This window comes from Mytilus galloprovincialis, chromosome 3, assembly GCF_965363235.1.
Source record: "Mytilus galloprovincialis chromosome 3, xbMytGall1.hap1.1, whole genome shotgun sequence".
NCBI lineage: Eukaryota > Metazoa > Mollusca > Bivalvia > Mytilida > Mytilidae > Mytilus > Mytilus galloprovincialis.
In genome coordinates this window covers 36,281,879-36,306,838 of record NC_134840.1, presented here as the reverse complement: position 1 = coordinate 36,306,838, position 24,960 = coordinate 36,281,879, and the positions used below count along the sequence as shown (strand labels likewise).

General features: G+C 31.4%; 1 protein-coding gene across 8 annotated transcripts in view; it reads right to left on the bottom strand.

Moving 5' to 3' along the window:
- The window catches only part of LOC143067828 (papilin-like), a 124,618-nt gene that overhangs the window by 15,979 nt on the left and 83,679 nt on the right, over nucleotides 1-24,960 (bottom strand). For all 8 annotated transcript variants that reach the window (XM_076241406.1, XM_076241398.1, XM_076241400.1 and 5 more), the window contains 17 exons: nucleotides 22,819-22,986; nucleotides 20,422-20,589; nucleotides 19,562-19,726; nucleotides 18,812-19,117; nucleotides 18,161-18,307; nucleotides 16,873-16,917; nucleotides 15,447-15,629; nucleotides 14,587-14,754; nucleotides 13,944-14,050; nucleotides 6,541-6,739; nucleotides 5,707-5,859; nucleotides 5,092-5,198; nucleotides 4,671-4,716; nucleotides 4,055-4,213; nucleotides 3,235-3,402; nucleotides 1,513-1,713; nucleotides 885-1,067 (listed from right to left, as the gene is read on the bottom strand). In XM_076241406.1, the coding sequence (XP_076097521.1) occupies nucleotides 885-1,067; nucleotides 1,513-1,713; nucleotides 3,235-3,402; nucleotides 4,055-4,213; nucleotides 4,671-4,716; nucleotides 5,092-5,198; nucleotides 5,707-5,859; nucleotides 6,541-6,739; nucleotides 13,944-14,050; nucleotides 14,587-14,754; nucleotides 15,447-15,629; nucleotides 16,873-16,917; nucleotides 18,161-18,307; nucleotides 18,812-19,117; nucleotides 19,562-19,726; nucleotides 20,422-20,589; nucleotides 22,819-22,986 (2,673 nt within the window). The remainder of the gene's footprint in view (nucleotides 1-884; nucleotides 1,068-1,512; nucleotides 1,714-3,234; nucleotides 3,403-4,054; nucleotides 4,214-4,670; nucleotides 4,717-5,091; nucleotides 5,199-5,706; nucleotides 5,860-6,540; nucleotides 6,740-13,943; nucleotides 14,051-14,586; nucleotides 14,755-15,446; nucleotides 15,630-16,872; nucleotides 16,918-18,160; nucleotides 18,308-18,811; nucleotides 19,118-19,561; nucleotides 19,727-20,421; nucleotides 20,590-22,818; nucleotides 22,987-24,960) is intronic.

The following is a 24,960-nucleotide window of genomic DNA, read 5'->3' as shown; positions in this document are numbered from 1 at the left end:
ATCACATCTTCAATGACATTTAGTTTAATTAATCGACTAAAACAGTTAGGGTTTTTTTGCTTGTGAGAGTTCTGAAGGACCTATAGTTGTTAATTTCTGTGTCATTTTGGTCTCTTGTAGAGAGTTGTCTCATTGGCAATCATACCAAATCTTTTTTTTTATAACCAAGGTATTTCCACTATGTGAGGAAAGACCTTATTGTTTTTCTAATGTTTTTTTTTATTTTTCTTTCTTTTTTTTCTTCCATCATTTTTTTTACATGCCCTTCCCCCGTTTCTGTTGAAGTTATAATTGTAGTCTGTTGTTTGTCTTTTGAGTATTTGTTTGTTTTTGCCATTGCATTGTCAGTTTGTTTTCAACTAATGATTTTTACTACCTAGTTTGTACTTTTTGCCTCTCTCTTACATTTTGTTTTCATATTAATTTTCAATTTTAAGATCTACCAGATAAAGATGATAGGCTGATAATGAACCTGATTTGATCAATTATCAAAGGAATCAATTTTTAATTTAAAATTACATCCCAAGTACAAACACCTGTTAAATCTGAAGTATACTTATCCAAATCATATCTCCCTAAATCTTTTTTGATCCAATATAATAAATATTTTTGAGTTCATGTAATATCCTTTTTTCCGTACATATATATGCAATGAACACTTCTTTCGTAACAAAATGTTTTAAAGTGACATAAACTACAACATAAATATGAAACAGATCCAAATTTGACATTTCATCGACATTGGGGGAAAAATCAGTATTGCCCTATTTATTTATTGAAAAACATGTGATTGAAATTTCAACTTTATAATAGAAAATAGTATATTGTGCTGTTATAGATGCTGCTCCTAATGTCAGAACATAACCCTCTGGTGCATGACTTACTACTAGGGATAACAACGCTGAGGCACCCATCCACACATGCCTCTTTATCAATGAAGTTATTTAGATTTCCTTCACAGCCTCCCCATCCAAATTCTAAACATTCTCCTCGTCTAACATCATGATACCACCTTGGAATGTTACCCTTACATGGTCCTACATCATATGGTAGCTGACATTTGTCATCTGAAAATAAAGGAGAAAAATACTGCTAAAAAATGTCTTTAAATCAATTAGTTACCATTTAAACCTAAGATCTCCCAAATCAATTTCTTCTTTTGCCCAGTAAATTCTCAGACTGTCTGGAATCTGTCTAGTAGTCTTTATTACAGGGGATGCATTCATTTCAAAACCTTTTGGGCCTTGGTGGCGTTCTAAGCAGTACATCTACAGCATTTACTAGCCTGTAAATGCTGGGGTCGTGAATTTCAAACTGGAAAAGATTTTGGTGAATTTGACTCTCACCTTAATGGCTAGAATTTCATGACTGCCATGAGTTATGAAAGTGGTGTTAAAAACAATCAATCAATCAATCTATTCAAAGCCTTATCCATTGTATGTTAGTTTACATATCATGATCATCCTCATTTAAAAGTAACCAGTACATATAGAGTGTTATACCATAACTTACTTGTTAATGTTCCACCTGTCCTGCATCGTCTTTCACATTCCACTTGCGTCTCAAAGTTATTGTCGTTACCATCACAACCACCGTATATAAATTGTTCACATTGTCGGCTATCTTTGTTGTAGAAAAATTTTTTGAAGTATCCACGACATCTGCCCGTCCGCTTTGGCTGCTGACATACTGGCAATGTCTCTACTACATCCTCTGTAAATTCATATTTCATAAATATATATGATCTTAAACTAATTTTTCTTTCTTCAGCAAATGTGAAATCAGAAAGAAAAATAATCTGGTATATAATTTTAAAAGTTTACATCATAAAACACTCGTGTTTCAAGTTTCAAGTTGATCTGACCACACTTTATGGTAAATTACTTTAACATAAAACATGAAATTGTACTGGTTTCCAAGTACCAAATTATTGAACCCTAGAATTGAGCATACAATTCAATTACAATTGGAATACAATCTAGACATTATAATGAACATCTGTACTAAGTTTTAAGTCACTGTGACTTCAAATTCATCATAAACTACCCTTAAAAAAATATCAACCTCACATAAATGAATGATAGATGGACTAATGGATGGAAGTAAGGGCATTAGGAATTTGTGTCAGATGTTCAGACTCCTTGGTCTTTTTTCTACGATACAAGATAACTTATCGGACCACATATGAATTATCACGTTATGATTGGTTAAATGCCGTCACGTGGTGACCCCCTATGAGACCGTATGGGGTTAGTAAGTTTCATATGGGGTTCATGACGCGTTAATGGTGACGTCATCTATTAATAATGTTGAGTTTCATTGTTTATTTTTCAACAAAACGCCGCAGAAAAAGTCCAGCGTCCGACAAATTCGTTATACGGTTAACTACTGACCCCCTACGGATCTATAGAGGGTGAATAAAATTCATAAGGGACTCGGCCTCCGGCCTCACCCCCTATGGATTTTACTAACCCTCTATGGATCCGTATGGGGTCAGTAGCGAACCATATAACTTATAATATTTTGCCCCATAACACCCATTTTTCCTTTCATATAAGACTTCAATAGCTCATAAAAGGTCATTCACCAAAATTTAAGCAGATTTCTAGATTTCTTTTCTTTTGATTAGAAACCAAAACAATACAAATGCAAATATAAAATAAGAGACTGAGTCAGCCTTTTTCCATCATTTCTAAAGTGAACTCAAATATCTCGAAAAGGAGCTCCATAACCTATCAATATTTTTAGCTTATTTTGTTCCTCAACTTATATTCTTTAAACTTATAATATCAATTTCACCTAAGCACATCGTTAAAAGGTACCATAATGATAACATACAAACTGTATGTAGTACTGCAAAATACTTGAAAAAGGATTCATAAACAAATGAACTCTGTTCCATTAATACCGATCAATTGATAAAGCCTAATATTTAAAGCTGTAGTGAAAACCTCATGGAGTGAAATAAAATATATGTTTAAATCAACTTAATGCTGACATGTAATACTGTTGATTCATATCTTTTGTGGGAACCAATTTTCACGGTTAAAGGAAACTTGTAAGTTTGTGGATATCTAATTTTGTGATTTTGCCGAGGTCTGCATATAAACTTATTTGTTGAACATTAAATTTCGTGGTTTACCTGTACCCATGAAAATTGGTATCCAACGAAATAATATTGAATCCACAGTAACAGATAAAGTACCATCCATACTACATGACTTAAACACATACTTTTAACACATTCAGCTTGGCATTCTTCATCGCTGTCAAAATTATTTTGATTTCCTTTGCAACCTCCATACCAGAATCTCTCACATTTGCTTGAAGTTGTGTTGAAAAAATACTTCACAGTGTAATCAGAACAGGTTCCTCTCTTTTCAGGTTGTTGACAAACAGGGCCTTCAATAAAAATTTATTAAAATAACTTATGATATATTTTTTATGATGATCATAAGTATGAACCTTTTATTTTCACAAAATATCATAATTGCATAGATTAGTATTGGACATGTGCATTTACAAATATAAACCTCAGTAACATATATAGCACTAATAACTAAAACAGCATAAAGCAATTATATACTCTGTGCAAAATATTGCTTTTCTGTTACAATGGAAGATTGTTTTTAACGTTGAGATAGAGAGAATTTATATATACTGGTACCAAAAACTGCTTCAAAGGTATTCATTCAAAAATTACACATTTACAAACAATTGATGAATGATTACCAGAAGTCCAGAAAATTAAGAGAATTGTTCTATAATGTGAAGAAATATCAAAGCAAAATAGATACTTTGTCAACCTACCAAACTAATGACCAGTGTTACCTTTTAAATCAATATTAAATGTTTCTTGAGGTATTATTCTGTATGTTTTGATTAATCAAGATTTCACATGTAAAATTTTCGGACTTTATACAGTTTCTTTCAATATAGTTGTTTTTATTTCTTCCAGATGACGTAATTCAAATATGAATTAACGTGTTGAGTATATGTCAATAAAACAGCAAGCAACCCAACAAAACAAAATCATTTAGTTAAGTCTACCTACCGAGATCTGGTTTCTCTGTTACAATAACATACTCTTGACAGCCTTCCTTGTTAGGACCTTGTGCTGGTGTAATGCCGTCAGCACAACATTGATAGACAGACTGTTCACAGAAGTTATCCTCATCACCTGACCCTTCTTCACAACCGTCCTTGTTTGGTCCTGTTTATAGAAAAATATGTACCGATGTCAAAGTGGACAATAGATATGTAATCAATAAAATTAATATTTCAATATTTATCATGAATAGATTAAGTTAGTAATAAATGTATAAAACATTATCACAAATGTAGACCTAAAGTACTGTAAACCAACTTAATTTTTGGCGTTTGGATCTTTCTTTCCCAAATTTGCGGAAAATCAATTTCATGATTTTCAAAATAACTTGATGTATTAAGATCCAAGTCTTAAATTTTTGCGATGATTCATGTTATTTTTCTACTCTTGAAAGTTGCAAAAATTAATATCTCGCAAACAATTAGTTGTTTTATAGTATGCACATAAAACTTTTTTCTTATCTGCTGTTAAACAGTACCAAGTATCAATTTCTTCCAAAGATGGGATTTTAAAAGATGAACATCTATTTTATTTTTACTAATTACAGGTGTTAATATATTACCTGTAGCTTGAGTGAAACCATCATCACAACATCCATATTCTGTACCCTGTAATAGAGGTCTTGTATTTTACTTTTCAAATTACACTTGCATGTACATCAATTAATAAGTATTTTTTAATATCTGGGACAAAGATAGATAATTAAATATTAGTACATTTTTGTACTTATTTCAGGTAAAAATAAATTTTCTTTCAATTTCCTACAATTTTCTCTTTTTACAATTAATGAAGACTTTTTTCATAACTTTTGAAGTCTACTCAAAAGTCGTCTAAAATTTATACCACATTATCATGAATTAAATCTAAATTATCACTCATATACATTTGCATTCATAATTCTTTTTGCTCTTTTTTATTTCAAAATTAGTTAATAAATATCTAACCAAACTAGCACTTTAAATATTTGACGTAAGTTATTATACCTGACAAGCATCAGGACATCCTTTATAGTTAGGTCCTTGTGCTATTGACACACCATCCAAACAACAACCCCACATTGACTCGAAACATAACCTCACAGTCTCTACAGCTGTAAACACAAATAAAAACTCAACAAACTTTCAGTTTCTTTAATTACATATATTTATTTAATTTAATTTCTTCTGTTATACAATATCACGAAATACCATAGAAAAGTAAATCAGTACTTTGGGAACAAAATAGTATTAGCAGTAATTTATATCTACGGTAATATTCTTAAAATTTAAGCCAAAGTAATTACAAAAATACAAAAAGTACTTAATATATATATACATGTAGTATAAAGTATATTATAATTTGCTTTGCAAGTGATATTTCTATCCTCTTGTTTCATTCATACCTATTCAATGACCGTCTCTTGGTGATCTTGTAAGCATAAGGTTTTCTGTAATTCTAAGAATGACATCTTTGTAGCAGAATAAATTTGAACATCACATTTCTTTGACATTTCTTATATTTTCCTGGTAGACATTTTATGACAAGTTTACATGGCATAAAAAAACAACTCAATGTACAGTATATGCTGGTTAAACTTTTAATATAACATCAAAACTTACGTCTAGGTGTCTGACAAGACATTCCGCAGACATCGCGACAACACTTTAAATCTCCAGAACAATCATAATCTGCCTGACATAGCCTAGCACAATCTGGATTGATGTTAGATGTCAATTCTACACGAGGACATTCACCAGCCTTGTACTCAGGAGCTACAAGTATACAGATCTTAATAAGCACATCATAATTCATACTTCAATATTTCCTAAAGATGGAGCAATGTTCTATTTAGCATAGTATACATGTATTCAGTAATCAATTGATTGCACCATTCTTTTGAATTCATTTCCTAGCAATAAAGTTAATTGCCTTTACAATATCAACTCTGTGATAAGTATTGAAGATGGACAATCAAGATGATAAATGAATAATACTAATGAAGCATTTCAGAGACAACATACAAGGGAAAAAGATCAACTTCTTGTCCAATCATGTACACATTTTGTATATGCTTACCCCAAACCAAGAGCCTGTTTTCTTCCAATTTGTGGCCCCCTACTGAAAATTTCTCGATTCGTCACTGGCTACAGTCTACCATAGTTGTTTTTATTTAATTTTATATAAGCTTTAATCAGGACATTATTTGATTCAAATTTATTATCCTTTTATAGCTAACTATATGTTTTTAGTTTTTCTCATTGTTTAAGGCTTAACAGTGAGCAGCATCTATTTAAAACTTTCTCCTTTTGGTCTTTTCAGAGGTTTATAGGTAGGTGTAATATACAATTTAGGGTCACACCTGCTTTATATATATTAAGGCAAGATGTACCAGTATATGCATAGAGCTTAGGTTAATAATAAATCTATTAAAAATTCATTTATGAAACACTTACCTAACATAGTATCAGCTACTACTTGTTCTGTTGGTCCCCTCCTACCATCTCCTAGAATAGCTGTCAAGTTAAATCTGTATTGTGTGGAAGGTTTTAATCCATTGATACTGTAGGAGGAGACACTGCCAGGAATATCTATAACACTCACGCTGTCCCGCTGAACTTGGTCTCTATAGGAACGCTCTCCCATATAGGACAGCTACAAATTTAAACATTTGGAATCAAATTTTTGTAATGTATTTCATATCAATATTTGTATTGCTGATATTATCATTTCAATATGTTTTTACAATTAATTTCATGACTTAAATACAATTAAGTGTTTAAATAAAAAATATGTGACTTTAGAACATCTTCTCCCACTTTCACAATCACATTTTAATATTCAGTAAACTGCAAAATCTCTATCCAACCCTAACTTGATATGTATTTAAAAAAAATCATATAGATTGCCAAACTTCATAATGAACTTCCTTCAACTAAAACTTTTACCAAATACAGGGAAGAACAACCAACAAACAGACAGACAAAAAGACAAGAAATCATAATGCTTCATGATATTATAAAATGTCCCTTTCACAGATAACATTTACCACATAACATATTAATGAACACAATGCATATTTTCAGTGATTAACATAGAAACAAGAGGCCCCAAAGAGTTTGAATGGTTCAGCAAACTATCATTTCATGCAAACCTCCAAAGAAAAATAATATTCTTATTCATATTTCGCCTTCGGTCTCAAGTAATGAATTAGCTTAACTTCTCTATGAGGGGTGAAGCTTACATATAATATCTCTGTTTAAAGAAACGAACTATACCCACCAGACCATACCTGGCCAGTGACCTTGACCCTAGTATATAAGCACCTGTTCCATAATAACTTGTCATTATTTTTCTTGAGGGTTTGAAGTGAACAGTGAGTACTTTTTAGTTATTTTATTTTTATCTTAAATTTGGGAGAAAGTTATTAAAGTTACATTAACTTGTCTACGATGTACGACAAGTTCTAATGTTATTTTGTTATTTACAATTAATAATTCCTCAATTGTCTACGATGTATGACAAGTGTTGATGGAAATGAATTTAAAAATTTCTTGTCTACGATGTATGACAAGTGTTCATGGAAATTAATTAAATATTTTATTGTCTACGATGTATGACAATTTTATATATTCATTAAGTTTTTGCCTTAGTACGATGTATGGCAATTACTTTTTCATACCCCTGTTTGTTAAACAGGTAGATATTTAAAAGTATTTCTATTCACCTGAAGGTCGTGAGTACTCTTCACATTTTACACGTGTTTTACCTGCACAGGTACACATTTTTGTATTACAATGGCTGAATTTGTTTATACAAATGTTTTGTTTTTGCAAGATGTTTAGAATGATGTTTACACTTACAAGGTTGATGGTTATGATTTTCATCACCTCTGGAATGTTTTAGAAATTAAAGATGATAAATTTAATAGGAAAACAAGAGGTATTTTGAATAAATCCTCTTCTTAAACAGTTATAAAACCTAGTAGTTTTATAATAAATCATAATGGCATGGCAATTGGAAATAATTGAAAAAGCAACAGAACCTGTAAAATTAGTATTTTTTAAAATCTAGTGCTACTTGTATAACTTCAAAATCTACTTGATTTGTGAATGTTTCTCACGAAAGTGCTGTTGAGATTTAAGATAGGCATGTATATTGATTCATTTACTCATTATTATTAATGACTATGTAGTAAAGAACCTGTATGAATCATGAGGTTTGAGACAGTTTCACTGCCTTCAACTCTAGCAGAGTTTGTAGAGAAATCTGCTGCTATATTTGAATTTTGCCATTAGAGGCTTATTTTAATGAAGATTTAGTTCTAACTTTTGATCTGATCTACTGAAATGATACGGTGTATGTTTCTCCTTTTGGAGTTTGTGCCATGGCTGATGATAGTCCAGCCGGAGTTGAATTTGATACATCTTTTGATCCTGCATTAAGGTTTTCAGAAGCCTTTAAGGCTTCTTTTATTGAGATTAATGGTCCATTATCTCATCCTGTTTGTTGAACAGTTTAATCATGATTTTGATAAAATCAGGAAAATATAAAGTTCATAGAGGAAATACTATCACACTGAGAACTGTGACAATCCTAGTGTGTCTAGGATAAATAAAAAATCGATATGGCACTGCCTAGACAGGCCCACTCTGTGGTTTCAAAGATGCAGGAAACCCAGAGATACTTTTTTAAGGGGTTGATCATCACCCCTTTTGTTGAGTTGGCTATTTCTTGTTGTAAGAATGAGCCATTGGATCTTGATATTACAAGGATTTTATTGTAAAATTCTTTTTGTTTGTTTGACCATGGGTTTCTGGTTAAACCCATAGGAGATGCTCAGAAATATTTAGATGATAATACTTATTTGTAATTCTGTTGTGATAGTTGCTTTATCACATTTCTAGTTATGATTGCAAAAAGCAAACTTAGTGTTTATACAAAGATTCTAAAGCAAATTATAGATTCCTTGGAAGAGGTTCCAGGTCTAGCAATTAATTTACTCCCAGCTGTTATGGGAAAGGCAATATCAGTTTTTTAACTGCAGAGGCTCTGTTGGTCAACAGAGCGACTATATTAGTAGGCATTTCCCTTCATTGAGAGGGAGAGGTTTCCAAAAAGGGAACAGAGAATCTCGAAGAGGTCACATTTCTCAACCAGTTGCTATATATACAGTAGATAACTTAAATATTATGATTTGGAAAATGTTACTAATGATCTATTGATATTAGATTTATTAAGAAATGGTTATTTTTTTAATGATGTACCACAAGGTTTATCATTTTTGAATCAAATACATTTCACCTTTCATAAGGATGAATTTATTTCAGAAGTCCAAAAATTGATAGCTAAGGGAGCTATTTAAGAGGTTGATCGATCAATGGAAAATCAGTTTTTTTTTTTCCTATATTTTCTTAGTTCCTAAGAAAGATTGGTCTTCAAGGCCTGTATCTATTTGAAAAATTCAAACAAAATTAGCTTGTGGCTAATCAGCATTTGGAGCAGGACCATTTATCTTTTGTTTAGAGGTAATTCTTTAGGATAATTATCTATATATATAGAGAGAGAGAGCTAACATCTATAGATCTCACAAATGCATATTTAAGAATCATTTATGATTATATCACAATTTCCTGTTTCATGTGGAAAAGACATTGAAATGATATTTATGTTTTTTGTTTTGGATTGGCTTCTGCATCAAGAGTTTTTACTAAGGTTTTAAAACCTGTCTTATGTATTTATGAAATAATGTCACTTGAAGTATATACATGCTATAGTTTATACATTGATGATTCTTTTATTATGGATCAGAGTTTAGATTATTGTATTGTGAATACAGAAGAAGTGGTGCAAATGCTTGATAAGCTGTGCTTCGGAATAAATTTTGAGAAGTTGGTACTCATTCCTTGGAAGCACATTGTTTTCCTTTGTCTCATTATTGATACTGAGCTATTTTAGTTTTTTCTGACAGATGAGAAATGGTAAAATTATCTCCCTTTGGAAATTCTTCTTAAATAGAATTGTGTAACTGTATTATAGATGATTTACATCATTTATTGGTCTTGTGACGAATGCTTTTAATGCAGTATCTGTGGCATGCATGGGAATGTTACATTGCAGAAACATGGCGAGAAATAATGTTGAAACACTGTATAGTTGTTACAGTGTTTATTATCATCAATAGGTGAAATTTTTTTTTAATAATTTAAAATCAGAAATTAAAAATTTGATTTATAGACCCATCCAAATAAGGTTTTGGATTGGACCAGATTCCTCTGACATAAGAAGGATTTGGGATCCAAATTTGAAGAAAATGTTTCTGTTGGTAGATGGAGCTTCTTTAAGAGTATGCACTTATTTCATATAGATTTCATAGTATTGTTGGCTATATTTTTCTTATGGAGAAAAAGTTTTAGTCACAGAGAGTTATACAATCAGAAAATACAATTTCAGTAGCTTTTATTATGCAATAGGAGGTATAACCTCTTTGTCACTTAACATACTTACTACAAATATTTCATTATTTGGGCTTGGTGTTCAAGAAAGAACATTTTTATCACAGCTCTTTATATTCCTGGTAAGAAAATTTTGATGCTTATCATATGTCTAAAAAATTTACAGATTTAAAAGGATGGCAATTGAAAGAAGATATATTTGTTTTGTTTTTATCACGTTTTCATTTTCAAATCTGTAGATAATTACCTCGTTGTCTTTTGACCAACAAGCTCCTTTCAGAGATGTTTGTATTTTTCATGATCAGAATTAAGACCTTATATTTTCCCAACTTTTTCATTGTTGGGGATAATTATAAAGGAAATTATTAGTGATAAAGTTCAGAAGGCTCTTTTGGTTATCCTTTTTGGCTTGCTCAGAGTTGGTTTTCTTTGCTAAGACCAATTTTAATTTTTTGTCAGTTAAACTGCTAAGCATAAAAATTAGTAACAATGTTGCATACTGTAGATAATGTCTTACCGTCAGGAAGAGACTTAATTTAACTGTATATTGTAAAAAATATAAGTGAACCAACACCTGAAGGGTTGATTGTGCAGTAGGGTAAAAGTGTGTATTATTCTCAGAAATCACTTTAATATATACAGGAGATTTCAGAATCATTTGTAAAATATATTTACACTTCATCTTGGAGACCTTGCATCTATAATCAAGCATTATCAATATTTTTTGAGAAATTTCATTATTTGGTGTGTTCAATTAGAGAACCAATTCCTTATCACCATCTAAAAAGGATGTTATTGATTATTGATTTTTTTTTGTAAAACACAAGCTTTTCATATTCAGCATGTTTAATGTGTATTTTCCTTGTTCTTTGTTGAAACAGACTTTATCCTTTAAGAAATAGATGTTACTTATTTTGTTTGTTTACTACATGTATTTGTGGAAGGTTGCTTAAACCTGAATCTGCAATTGAAGAGTTAGATACTCTTTCACTTGGGAGATGAATTTAGTGCTTTCTTTTTTAAGTTCTTAATATTCATTGGAGTATTTAACATTGAAGACTGTCTTTTATACTTGTGTCTTTATTTGCCTTGACTACATCTGCCTTAAAGTACTATCTTTATCAGCTGTAGATTTACATTCTATGTCTTTCATTCTGAGACATGGCACTTTATTTTTTCATATACATGAGTTTTTGAAAAATACTAGATCTGTTAGTTAGTTTACCTAATGAGGTGATCAAAGGTTTTGATAAACCAAAACTTTGTGTTGTTAAGACAATGATTTATCATGTTTTGTGTACAAAATAGGTGAGAGAATTCATCTAAGTCTTTTCGTAAAGTTTAGATAGTTAGAGAGAGTTCTAATTTTATCCGAGGTTTTAGGGTTAACTCATTTAGAGGAACCTTTTCATAAGTGCATTTAGCTTCAGGATGTTCTATTAAGGACATTATGGCAACAGTTTTGTCTGGACATATGGTAAAACTTTTTACAAGTTATATAACAGGAAAGTAAATAATATCAGTACTAAAACACTTTTCTTCAGTTGTAGTTACTGGATGATCTTGTGATTTTTATCCTTTATTAAATGTTGGCATTTATATAAAAATTGTTTTTAGTTTGTGTCTACACTTTAAACAAGCTAATTCATTACTTGAGACCGAAGGCGAAATATGAATAAGAATGTTCCTTCATCCAAGCATATCTTGGATGTGCAGGATGAAGGTCATTCTTAGAATATGAGCCTGAGGCTCGAAAGTAATTAATTCCCACCCTAGGGATTATCAATCAGACCCACCCTTTTCCACTGGGTTTTATTTTTGGTCGACACAAACTTGCTTTAAATTATGACAAGTTATTATGGAACAGGTGCTTATATACTAGGGTCAAGGTCACTGGCCAGGTATGGTCTGGTGGGTATAGTTCGTTTCTTTAAACAGAGATATTATATGTAAGCTTCACCCCTCATAGAGAAGTTAAGCTAATTCATTACTTTCGAGCCTCAGGCTCATATTCTAAGAATGACCTTCATCCTGCACATCCAAGATATGCTTGGATGAAGGAACATTATACAGATAAGTTTGACCTGAACTACTGCATAGTTTTTGAAAAGAACTTTTTTTTTATATTAGTTTGCACATGATCTATAATATATAAGTTTATAAACAAAACATTCAAATTTCAAACAAATAAAATAGTGTTGGTTTCTTTTTTCTAAAACCCTATCTTTCTGAAAGTTCCAGTGTTCAATGCAGAAGTAAAATGTGGTAAATAAAGCAAAACTTGTTCTCAAAGGGGAATAATTCAGTGTTTTACTGCATATTACATAACAAATTTCAAAAAGCAATGCATGCACAATCTAACAAATACTTTACCTAGTATTTTGTATTGAACATAAAACCCAACTTTTGTCATGTCTCAAAGTCTCCATGATTTTAGTTACCTTAGCACAACACTAGTAAGTTTGAGTTATCTCCCTTTTGTCTACTGTGAACAGGCAATGAAAAAATGTACATAATGTCCTAAAACTTTAGCCAAAAAGTACTGTAAACCTGATTTTCAAGTTACTTGAACTGGATTTTACAATGCCCAGCCTTATACCACTTATCTATAGACCATTCATCTATCAGTACAGAAAAAAGGACATAAAACATCTAATTTGAAATAAAACTCAATTTCAGAAGAAATAATTGTACTAAAGATGTCATGTCACCTAGAAATTGACTCAATTATGATCAGAAACCTCTTTATATCATACAATGACATTTCAAATATAAGCTCAATATCTTTAATAAAAGAGAGTTAAAGGCAACCAGAAAGAATTGGAGCATTTCTTGAATTTTACCCCAAATATAAACTGTATATCTAAAAAGTCATTTTTTTCCCTTGAGAATATTGAGCCCATTTGGCGAAATGAGTTAAATAGAATTTTTTGATATTTTTTTCAATTAAAGATAGATAAATGAGAAATTTTAAACCCTCAAGCTTTTAACAAATGGTAAAATTTCCATAATTTCTCGTGTTATCTTACTCTGTGTTGCATGCATACTCAAACTTACCCCTCTCAGTGTAAACTTACCCTATATTGTCTGATCACACTCTCAGTGTAAACTTACCCTATATTGTCTGATTATACTTAGTGTAAACTTACCCTATATTGTCTGATGACACTCATAGTGTAAACTTACCCTATATTGTCTGATCACACTCTAAGTATAAGCTTACCCTATATTGTCTGATTATACTCAGTGTAAACTTACCCTATATTGTCTGATGATACTCATTGTGTAAGCTTACCCTATATTGTCTGATTATACTCAGTGTAAACTTACCCTAAATTGTCTGATGATACTCATAGTGTAAACTTACCATATATTGTCTGATGATACTCATAGTGTTAACTTACCCTATATTGTCTGATATCATCTTTCATCATAGGAGGATCCCATTTTAAAGTTATTTTATTATAAGTTTTATCCATAGCATGGAGAGCGTGTACTTTCAGTTTTGTTTCTGAAATGAGATTTTTTAAATTTTTATACAAATGTAGACACAATAAAATAGCAATGAATCATTGTGGACATTCATAGATGAAAAAGATGAACAAGATGAGTCAACCATCAATAGATGAACAAAATATAAAGTGTCTACCATAACAGACAACATATTATATGTACCAAAAATGCAGACAATAAAATATTGTTATGTTATTATTTGGTTCATTTTTCTTATTTTAAGTATAACAGTTTTGGTTTGCTTCTATACTTACTAGTACAAAAGCAGCACTGGTTAAATATATGTAGGAATAAAGGTATTTTAAGTTTGAAATTGACAATTACTGGAAGGTTGGACAGCTCCCTCCAATAACGCAAAAAGAAAAAAAATCACATTTTTCTTTTTTATAATAAATAGAAATTTTTTTGGTAGGGAGAGAAGGCTAACAAAATGGATGAAAATGAGAGAACAATCCATGATATTACGGGAAAGAACATAACTTTATAATGCATCATCTTATCAATAATGGACGAATTATGGAAGAAAAAACTAACCATCACTACCACATCTAATCAGACATTCGGCACGTGTCCTGAATCTGTTCTCATTACCACGACAACCACCATAAAGAAATTCTGTACAATCTTTGGTTGTCTGGTCGAAGTGCCATCTTCTATGTGCTGCTTTACATGGTCCATGAGCCTGAGGTAGCTGGCAAATATCTGCAATTTAAAAAAAGAAATAAATGTAAATGTGAGATACCATCATATTATTATTTTTTCCTTTTGCTACTCATCAAAACAGGTAAATGAATAGGCATAGTCCCAAGTCTGGAGTCTTTGTCAGTGGATGCCTTTAAAGTTTCTTTATGTTCTTTTTTATTTATCAGGGAATTGGTATAGTGTGTGTTTTATTTGTTCCCTTGTTTTATAGACTAAAGGTGATTAAGAGGTCAACATATTTTGTAGGAAATTGTCTGTTGTTAATGACCTAGTGTTGACAACAAAAAAGTAATTTTACTTTTTAAAATCATTAGTTTGCTGTCTAATGGCTGTTGGGTAGTGTACCCATCATCTCATTTATTTAAAATCAAAATTTAATCAGAACTGAGAAGGAATTATATCATCTGATTTAAATAAATTCTTTGAGTTTGGAATATTGTTATCCCTCTGCTTTTTTACAAAAAATATTGAACAAGATTAAATTCTATGAATAAATTGGGATATTGGGTTTACATATCTGAGATGCCAAGGCAACCAAAACAAAAACAAAAGCCTATATTTTTATGATTTACCAATATATTTTTTTATACTTAGTGTTCTAATCAGTAACAATCTGAACCAAACATAGTTAAATAGTGTGTATTGTGTACTGCATTTTATCAATCATCCTAAAACAAATACAAACTACATACCTTGAACTGTAACACTCCTACGACATGCTGCATCACACTCCTCCTCAGTCTCAAAATTATTACGATTTCCGTCACAACCACCATACCAAAATCTTTTACACTTTCCATCGTTTCCAGAATATGACCATTTTATTTTGTAATCTGTACAGGAACCTCTTTCTGCATCCAAGCTACAGAACTGAGCTGAAATTTATAAAAACAAATGTTATTACAGATGTATATCATTTGATATGTCTTGGTAAAAGCTCATTAGAGCTTATGTTATGTCTTTGTTTGTATATTATGCTGACTCTAAATAAAGCTTATTTATGTATGAAGCCGTTTTGTCTTTAGTTGCCCATGTTGTGTCTTGTGTACTATTATTTGTGTTTGTTGTTTTCTATTCTAGGCCATGGCTTTGTCAGTTTATTTTCAATCTATGAGTTTGAATGTCCCTCTGGTATCTTTCATCCCTCTTTTAACAACCCTTAATTAATTTGCAGCAAAGCCCTGAATATTTGAAGTAAAGTCCCAAATAAGAAATAAATTGCTTGAACATGTTACAGTATTTCTGGAACTGAAATTGAGTGTGGCAGTGGTTTAAGCAATCATTATGGTAGTAGTATTTCATCAGAATGCTTTAAATTGAAGTTGAACACAAGCATAAACTAATATTTCAAATTAACAAAGATTTTTCACAAATGTGAATTTTGCAAGATTTTGATGTTTGGAAATTATTTTTGACTTATAAGATCTTATTTCAGCAAATGACCCTTACATTTTCCATACCTTCAGTGTCTTTTTATTGGTTTTGTGTCATTTAATATTTGAATTGGTTTATATATGATGATGGAAGTTTTTAACGACCTTGTCTGGGATTACTGTCAAGTCAGAAATTATTGTGAGCTTTTTATTATTGTGAAACATGAGACAGAGTTGTAAATGCAATAATTTAAACTCACATTTTGAAATTATTTTATATGAATTAAACAGGATTAGTCTAAAAATAGTAAAAATTAATATCAAATTTAAGTCTAAAATGACAAAATCGCTATAATAAATGAACGCAATAATTTCTAAATTTACAGTAACAATCCTTGCACGGTTTCATATATTGTCTTGTCAGTGCTTTTTATGGTTGACTATACAGTGTATGTTTTGCTCATTGTTGAAGGCTGCAGTGTAACCTAAATTTGCTTATATTTATGCCATTTTGACTCTAGTGGATAGCTGTCTCTTTGGCAATCATTACATGCTTCTCAATTTCTACTAGTAAGAAACTAAAACTGATGATGACTTGGAAAATATTCAACCTCTAGATTCTTTATTAAATTTTTGTGTTATTTATTTGTCGTCTCATTTACATATATCTCACATCTTTTATCCATACTGATGTTACCAAACCCAAATGATAAACAAGAGAGGAATAATTCATGATAATTCATACCTGATGTCTGTGGAGCATCAGTGGTTTCTGGAGGGGCTACTTCAACTGAAACCAAAAATACTTTTGTCAACTATTTTTGTACTTAAAAGTAATGTATTGTTATTCCTTTGCTATTTACCATCTATCAGCAGGCAAAAATTCATGAATATATCTTGTTAACAATTCAAATATCTGTACATTTGTCTTTGATGAATGTGAATTAGTCAAAACTCATTTTTCTGACATACTGTAGATTCATTTAATTTTGTAGGTACCAATTTTCATGGAGGAAAGAAAAGTTACATGTTTGTGGATAATCAATTAATTGTTTTTTCCGAATTCTGCATAAAGCCTTAAGAAAATTTGTCATTCGTTAAACATATAATTTCGTGGTTCAACTGTACCCCTGAAATTGGAGAAAAGAGGTATCCAACGAATAATAATGAATCCACAGTAATAATTTTGGACAGACAGGCAACCTTTCTTAGTGCCCTTATAACAGAATACGAATATTAAGGTGTTTTCATATTGCCCATCGTGAATCTTTTTTAATACTGACTCAATCTGAGCTCAGTCAATCTTCTATTTTTTTTTAAGTCACCCTCAGGGACAGAATTAACTGACCTGATAAGAGAGGTGACTTTTGAATTGAATTCCAAAATGCATAGGTATAATTAGACCTGGACCACAAGAGGGTGATTTGAAAAAATAAATTTTTGCTTAGTAGAGGTAACCATTATATATATACATAAAAGTCTTCAGAATTTGCAACAATACCAATACAGATAGCAATATATGAACAAGATGTTATGAAATCAGTTTTATAACATCTTGTTCATATATTGCTATCTTATATCAGTATCGTTGCACAAATCTTATTGACATTTATCCATTTTCCTATTTGCATGGGTAGCATAGTCAATCCTAGACAATTAGATTCTTATCAAATTTGCTGGTTGGTCTTCTTTATAGGCAAATAAAGTCATTGGTTTCTCTTTTAAATACTTCTACAATTTGTCAGGAAATTGACATTTGTTATCCACTTGTTTGATGTGTTAGAGCTTTTAATTTTGTCATTTGATTAGGGACTTTCCATTTTGAATCTTCCTTGGAGTTCAGTATTTTTGTGATTTTACTTTTTGTTAGCATTCTATATAGTGTGGATCATGTTCATTAAAGAACGCTGTACAAAACCCAATTGTTTATATCCTTGTACTTTGGTTGACTTGTGATGGGTTATAAAAACAGAATGGTGTTCCCACAGAATATTCATAGCTGGTTTAGGTCATGCATGGGTACACAGTATTACCTATATTAGGCTCCCGGCAGGTATGACCACAACCGTTAGAACAACATTTCTGTGTCCCGGTACAATCATAATCTGATGCACATCCTTCAACACATATTCCTCCAGCTCCTGCAGTCAATGGTGGACATTCTCCAGCTTTATATCCTCCTAAAAACATTAGAGATAATGAACAAAGAGATAGCTAGGACCATGTAATGTGTATAGCTGACTGGCATTTGTTATTTCAAGTAGGAAGCATTAGCAATCTATGTTAAATCATTGCTGTCAGAGTGACCCTCTACTAGGTCCTATATGGTGAAGAACCCTTGTAAGGAGTTAATTCACAATTTCTGTCACTTGATTTTCTTGTGGATCTTTTTTTGTTGATAGTTTTTTGCAGTTTAGAGTTTATCATTTATTGTTTTAAGTTAAATAGAGAAAAAGAAAAAAAAATAATAATTTCAGAAACAAAAAACTTTGTTCATGTCTATCTGCAGAGTGGCAATTTGAACTGCTTTGGTATATTTTTTATGTAAAGTTTAAAAACTTACTGAAGGTTTATGTATAAGTTAGATATCTTTCATAATTTTGTTATTGCATGATGAGAGACTGTCTTTTATTAATTTTAACTGCAAAGTTTCAAATTTCTTATTCTATTACCATGGTACTTACCCCTTACAGCTCTTGTAGTGTTGTAAGCTGATATACTCCACAAGCTGAACTTTGTACCCTGGATGACCTTGACACTAAATTCATATTGTTGACCTGACGATAACCCTGTGATATACACTTGTTGAGCTGTAGTATTGACAGTGATATATTGATTTTCTGTACCTGCCACAAGTTGCCTATATCTAACAGAATATAATCTACGCTCCGTGGCATCAGCGGCATCTACATCTCGCCATGTTACAAAAGCTGTATTATCTCTGACTATGTCAGCTCGGATGTTTACTGGAGGTGTCAATAAATAACTGTCTAAAATAAGAAATAATACATACTTTGAAATTTTAAGCTTTTACAAGAATGGGTTACTTCTTAAAAAAAAAAAAAAAAATTAAAAAAGATACCCTTTTCTAATATCACAGAGAGAACACAAGAAGATGTATTACCCGCTTTACATAGATTTATAAGACACCTTGTAAAAAAATATCTATTTTTCTAAATATAAAAGAAATCTATTTTGGGAAATTTTTGCAGATTTGCACTTATTGCATGATGTTTGAAACCCATAAGCAACTTCCTAAACCTTCTTAACAAAACAAGTGATATCTGAAAGACATCTGAAGCATGTCACTTGAAAATTTTATATTACTTTTTAATTTCTGTTTTGAAGTGGCAAAAAAGATGACCTTATCATACATACCTCTCCTTTAGAACAAGAGAGAATATTGTGAACAAAAAAAAGGTTATACTAACTACCTTCAGGATCTTGGCAGGTTGTGCCACATCCGTTTGAACAACATTTTTGGTTGCCGCCACAGTCTACATCTCTACGACAGGCCTGAACACATGATCCTATGTTATTTATAGAAAGTTTAGGACATTGTCCTGGTTTAGTTGTGGGCAGTGGTGCAATCGTGGTAACTGCAATTAAAAAACATTATGATTACAATTTACCAATCTCAAGTTGTTTTCACGAATGAGTTACACCAGTTGACCCAAGCTCAATCGTAAAAATTACCTCAATGAACAATTGATTCTAACTGTGATGTAATAACTTAAACATTCTGACATATGTAATGTCTGGGAATATGCATAAATTTGAAAGATGTTATAGGAGCTTTTGATTACTAATTACACTTCCTCTCAAAGTTGTTGACTAAATATGATGATAGTTTCTTAAAAAAGCGTATTTTAAAGATGCAAGTTTTTGTCAAACAGGAAGAATAATATTGAATAACTGAAAGTGGTTCAAACTGGTTGCATGATCAGATAAACCATGGTGCCCTATATAAAGAATCCATGACTTGAAGTTGCTGAAAAAATTGTGACATGACTGTTAAAGACAGACAGGTTAATCAGTGTATTCTGTTCTATATTAGAGGGATGTATTATAATCAATTTAATCTATCTTTCTTTGATACATCATTAAAATAACTAATATAAAATAGTAGGCAAGCAATAAAGTCTTTGACATAAATAAAAAACATTGGTAACAAAATTAGATTTAATGTCCTTTCAGAATTTTTATCTGCAGTACTGTTAAGAAATAATTAATAGTAAGCTATAAAAATGAAATCTTGTTTCCTATTTTGATATTCTAATAATTTTATAAATACCTGTGATGGTACATCTGGCTTCACAATCCTCTTTGGTATCAAATCTGTTAGCATTACCCCCACAACCTCCATACCAAAACCTTGTACATTGACCAGTGGTAGAATTGTGGTAATATTTCACTATATATCCTCTACAATTTCCCAATTCACTATGTAAACGACAGATATCTGAAAATAAAGTAAAATTTGATTATACAATATATTTTTTTTTCAAGAGGGCTAGAAGATACAAGCCCTAAAATAAAAGCAGTTTCATTCTGATAATAATTTTTTTACTATTTATAAATGAAATATATGAGCACCAAAATATCTGTGATGTAAATATTGGCTCCAAACAAAACGGGTACCAGTAACAAATATATGTATAACATTTTTGTTTAGAGGTCAGTAGAAACATGCCTCCAGGTGATGGATTTTCTTACTGTGTTAAAGACCCATTGGTGGCATTTGGCCGTTTTATGCCTTTATGTAGGATTGTTGTCTCTTTGACACATTCCCCATTTCCATTCTCAATTTTATTATTTTATAGTATATACTTTGTGATTAAATTCAATAAAATATAAATTATTGATTGTTTCTATAAGTTAGGTTGCAAATTGAAGAAGTGGATGAGGGTGGAAAGGACTCCTTAAGGAGCTACGCATATGGTTAATGTATAGACTTTTAACAAGTCCCACTTCTAAAGTTGCTTTGGTAACCCCCTATAGGCATAGGCGGATCCAAGGGGCCCTGGTCCCCCTTTCGTGGGAAAAATTTGGTTGATTATATAGGGAATCATTGAAGCATGACTGGAGCGGGCCCCCCCCCCCCCCCCTTAGGTCAGTCAGCGTGCCCCCCCTTAGGAAAAGTTCTGGATCCGCCACTGATAGGTATCAAAATCTTAGATCTGCATATGATCATATTGATAAGATATGAATTAATAATTGTGTGCACTAGTATGACACAGATTTTTAATGTGATGGCAAACATATTATCCTACTCAGACACATTATTCTGACTAGTCTTTGCTCTTACTTTGTAGAGCAGCAGTAAATACTAAGTTCGTGTTTGAACCACCTGGATATTACACCCAGTATCTGCCCCTGTTGAACTGCACTGTTCAAGTAAAACTTTGAGGTGTTTAAACAATAAATAAGTTCATGTTACATAAAACAAGCCAAATTCATTGTTTTTTTGTAATTAATGACATTTCTTAATAATAATGAAATTTTTGTCCTCACATGTGTGGAACTTGAGAGACATAAACTTAATTAAATCACAGGTGCTATAACTTTATTATATTGTAATTGCATTTCCACAATGTGTTACATAATAGTCTTGACTTTTTAATATGAAATTCATAAGAAAACTAAAAGTTCCTAGGAGAATGCATTGCTCATATGGCATCCATGTCTAAGAATGCCAATCGCTGTGTGATATAGCATCTGTTTTATACACATTACTGTAAAGGAAGATCATTTGATTTTCTGGGTGGGTGAGGACAAATGCACTAGAGACACATAGATTTTGGAAATAAGTTAGAACTGATAATAATTATTTTTTACCAAGATAGAATGCAATAAAATTTTCTGCCCCACAAAATGCAGGAAATAATTATAAACGAAATATTTTGATGTGTAAAGTTTTTTCAAATAAAGATCATAACTGCTTTGAAAGTCCAAGTACATGTAGTAGCATTTTCATGTACAATACAAGAATGGCTTCAAATGTCATTATAGATTTTTCTGTATCTACCGGTAGTCAAAATGTTAATTATGCAATTAAAGGACCTTAATGAGCCCGCCCCCACATTGTCACTGGACAAATTAAATAACTCTAAGAAAAAAAATTGTATCATAATTTCCTGTTGATATGCACATCTTCATAGTATGTCCTTATTATCTAAAAAGGTTCCATGAAATTATGTTGTGTGGTTTCAGAGGAGTTGTGACGACAAGAAAAGGACTGACAAACAGACAAATGGAAGGACAGACGGACTGACAGACATATGGTCGGGTCAAAAACATAATACCCTCTGCAACTTCATTGCGTGAGGTATAATAAGACTTGATGCAATCTTTAATGGCCATTGATTTGAAAAATAATTCTGATTAATGCCTGCAAGACAACTTCCACATGGCTAGTTGAACGTCTTTAAATTGTTCATGTCTGTCATGTTTTATTTGTTTATTGTATCCAATCTATAACAATGTCTACTGTCTCCATCCTCTCTACACCACTAGCAATACTCTAATCTGTATCATTGTCTAATCCCAGTCAGCACAACTGTCTACAACCCCATCTGTACCACTGTCTTAACCACACCCCTTCCCCTGTCTATACCCTCTGTTCTTATGTCTCTACTCCTTCTTATCCAATGTCTACACCCCCTACTATTATTATTAGATTAAGGTTTACCTGTATTCCCTGAGTTATCTATTCCACCATTAGTGCCACCGTTTGTACCACCATTAGTACCATGATCTGTCCTGTGATCTGTCCTGTGATCTGTTCCGTGATCTGTACCACCGTGTCCATTACCATCTGTACCATGGTCAGTACCTGTATGACCATCTGTACCTGTGTCTAATCAAATTTATAAAATAGCTTTATAATACAAATGTACTTATATTAAATAGCTTTATAATACAAATGTACTTATATTTTAAGAAAAATAAGTTCAGGCTTTGGTATTATTACCTATTTACAGTTTCAGGTTTGGTAGGAATTGTGAGTGCAAGTGACAGAGGCTTTATAAAGTGGAAAAGGTTGGACATAAAAAAATAGGATGGAAAGGATTTAATATAAATAAAACCAAGTTTATGTTTCCAGTATCTCTTTGAAGGAACATGCTCTAGGATCACTCAAACACTTTCATTCATGCATATAAGACAGATTCATAACCAATAACTTGATAAAATAATAAAAGTCAAAAGAAATACATACTAGTGCTTACAAGAAAGAACAAATTTTGTGATTTTCAGCCCTAGTTCTTAGTGATCATTCATAAGCATTCATAAAGATATTATGGAATACAATTCTTAATCTGTAATTAATTCATCATGCAACTGTGATGTTTCATATTTTTGCAATAGTATAAAGTGGCAAAAGACTGAAAAGCGTTCTTTTTTTCATGCCATGGTCACAGTATAATGTCATACTGGGTTTTCTCAGAATACATGTAGTACAGCTAGTTTTTGCATCTTGCCTTCTTTCTTTGAAGACAAGGGCAAACATTTTTCATTTCTTGGAGAGAATGAGTAATTTAAACACTATGCATTCAACATAAATGAATGAACAACATGATATATAAATGATGATCGGTAAATGGCATGAAATAACAGTATAACTGCATAAATATGTGATACTCTGACCAATATTATCTTGTTTTAAAAATAGACATAGGTTTGAACTCTCTTCTTTTCAACAGGAGCCTCTAGATAAATTTTTGTTGGGGGAGGGGGGACCCTTTCACTCTGTGCCCATCACCCTTTAAGGGGTTAGAATTTAAAATTATTCAAGTTGTGAATTTGGCATTTAGAATTTGGCATAGTTTAAACGTGTTTGTTCATTGTATTATAAACACATTTTGAGATACGTTACATTTTCAATAATTTTCTTTTAATTTTAGAAATTTTGTCAAGAACTTTCCTTCCATGACAAGAGGGGACACAAAAAATCAAAGAATATTCACGATTGTCAAAAGCTTTCTTGATCATAAGTCAAGTGTTCTATCATGGACTACAAAGTAGAAACTTCACAAAAGGTTAAAATTGGCCATTCAATTTTAATGTATTTTCAACCAGGTCAAAATGATACCAATTTCACAAGAAAGTAATTGTGATATTACAACTTATACAAAATAATTTCTTTTTGACACATAACATAATAAATGACGAAATAATGACCCTTAATTATACATTATTTAGTAGTAAGGCTTTGGAAATAGATACATTTATTAACCTTAAGAATAAAATTATTTCTTTTGTATATTTCATGATGAAGTTAAAATTCAAGGCCATGTTTAGACTAACCTTAAGTGAACCATTTCCTTTAGCACGATACATATTTTAGTATTTTTTAGTCAGGGCTGCATAATTTGTAAGTTCTTTTTAATGACTAAATAGGGGACAGAATGAGTAGAAATATCCCACTGAATAGGGATGTAGTAAATTTTCAATAGAAACATTTTTATCCGAGACAGAGCTCCCAAATTAAAATATATAAGGAATCTTCAGTTAATTACCTCCTATAGAAACAATTTTATCTGAGGATGAGCTCCCAATTTGAAGAAATTTGAAAAGTTGATACCTATGCACAGACCATCTTTTTCTTTGTCTATTCTTAATTTATTTTTCTCATAATTTTGTCATTGATGATTTAATGAACATGGTCAAATGGAGTTCATCATTTTTATGAACATGGTCAATTGAAGTTCATCATTTTTATGAACATGGTCAATTGGACTTCATCATTTTTATGAACATGGTCAATTGGACTTCATCATTTTTATGAACATGGTCAATTGGAGTTCATCATTTTTATGAACATGGTCAATTG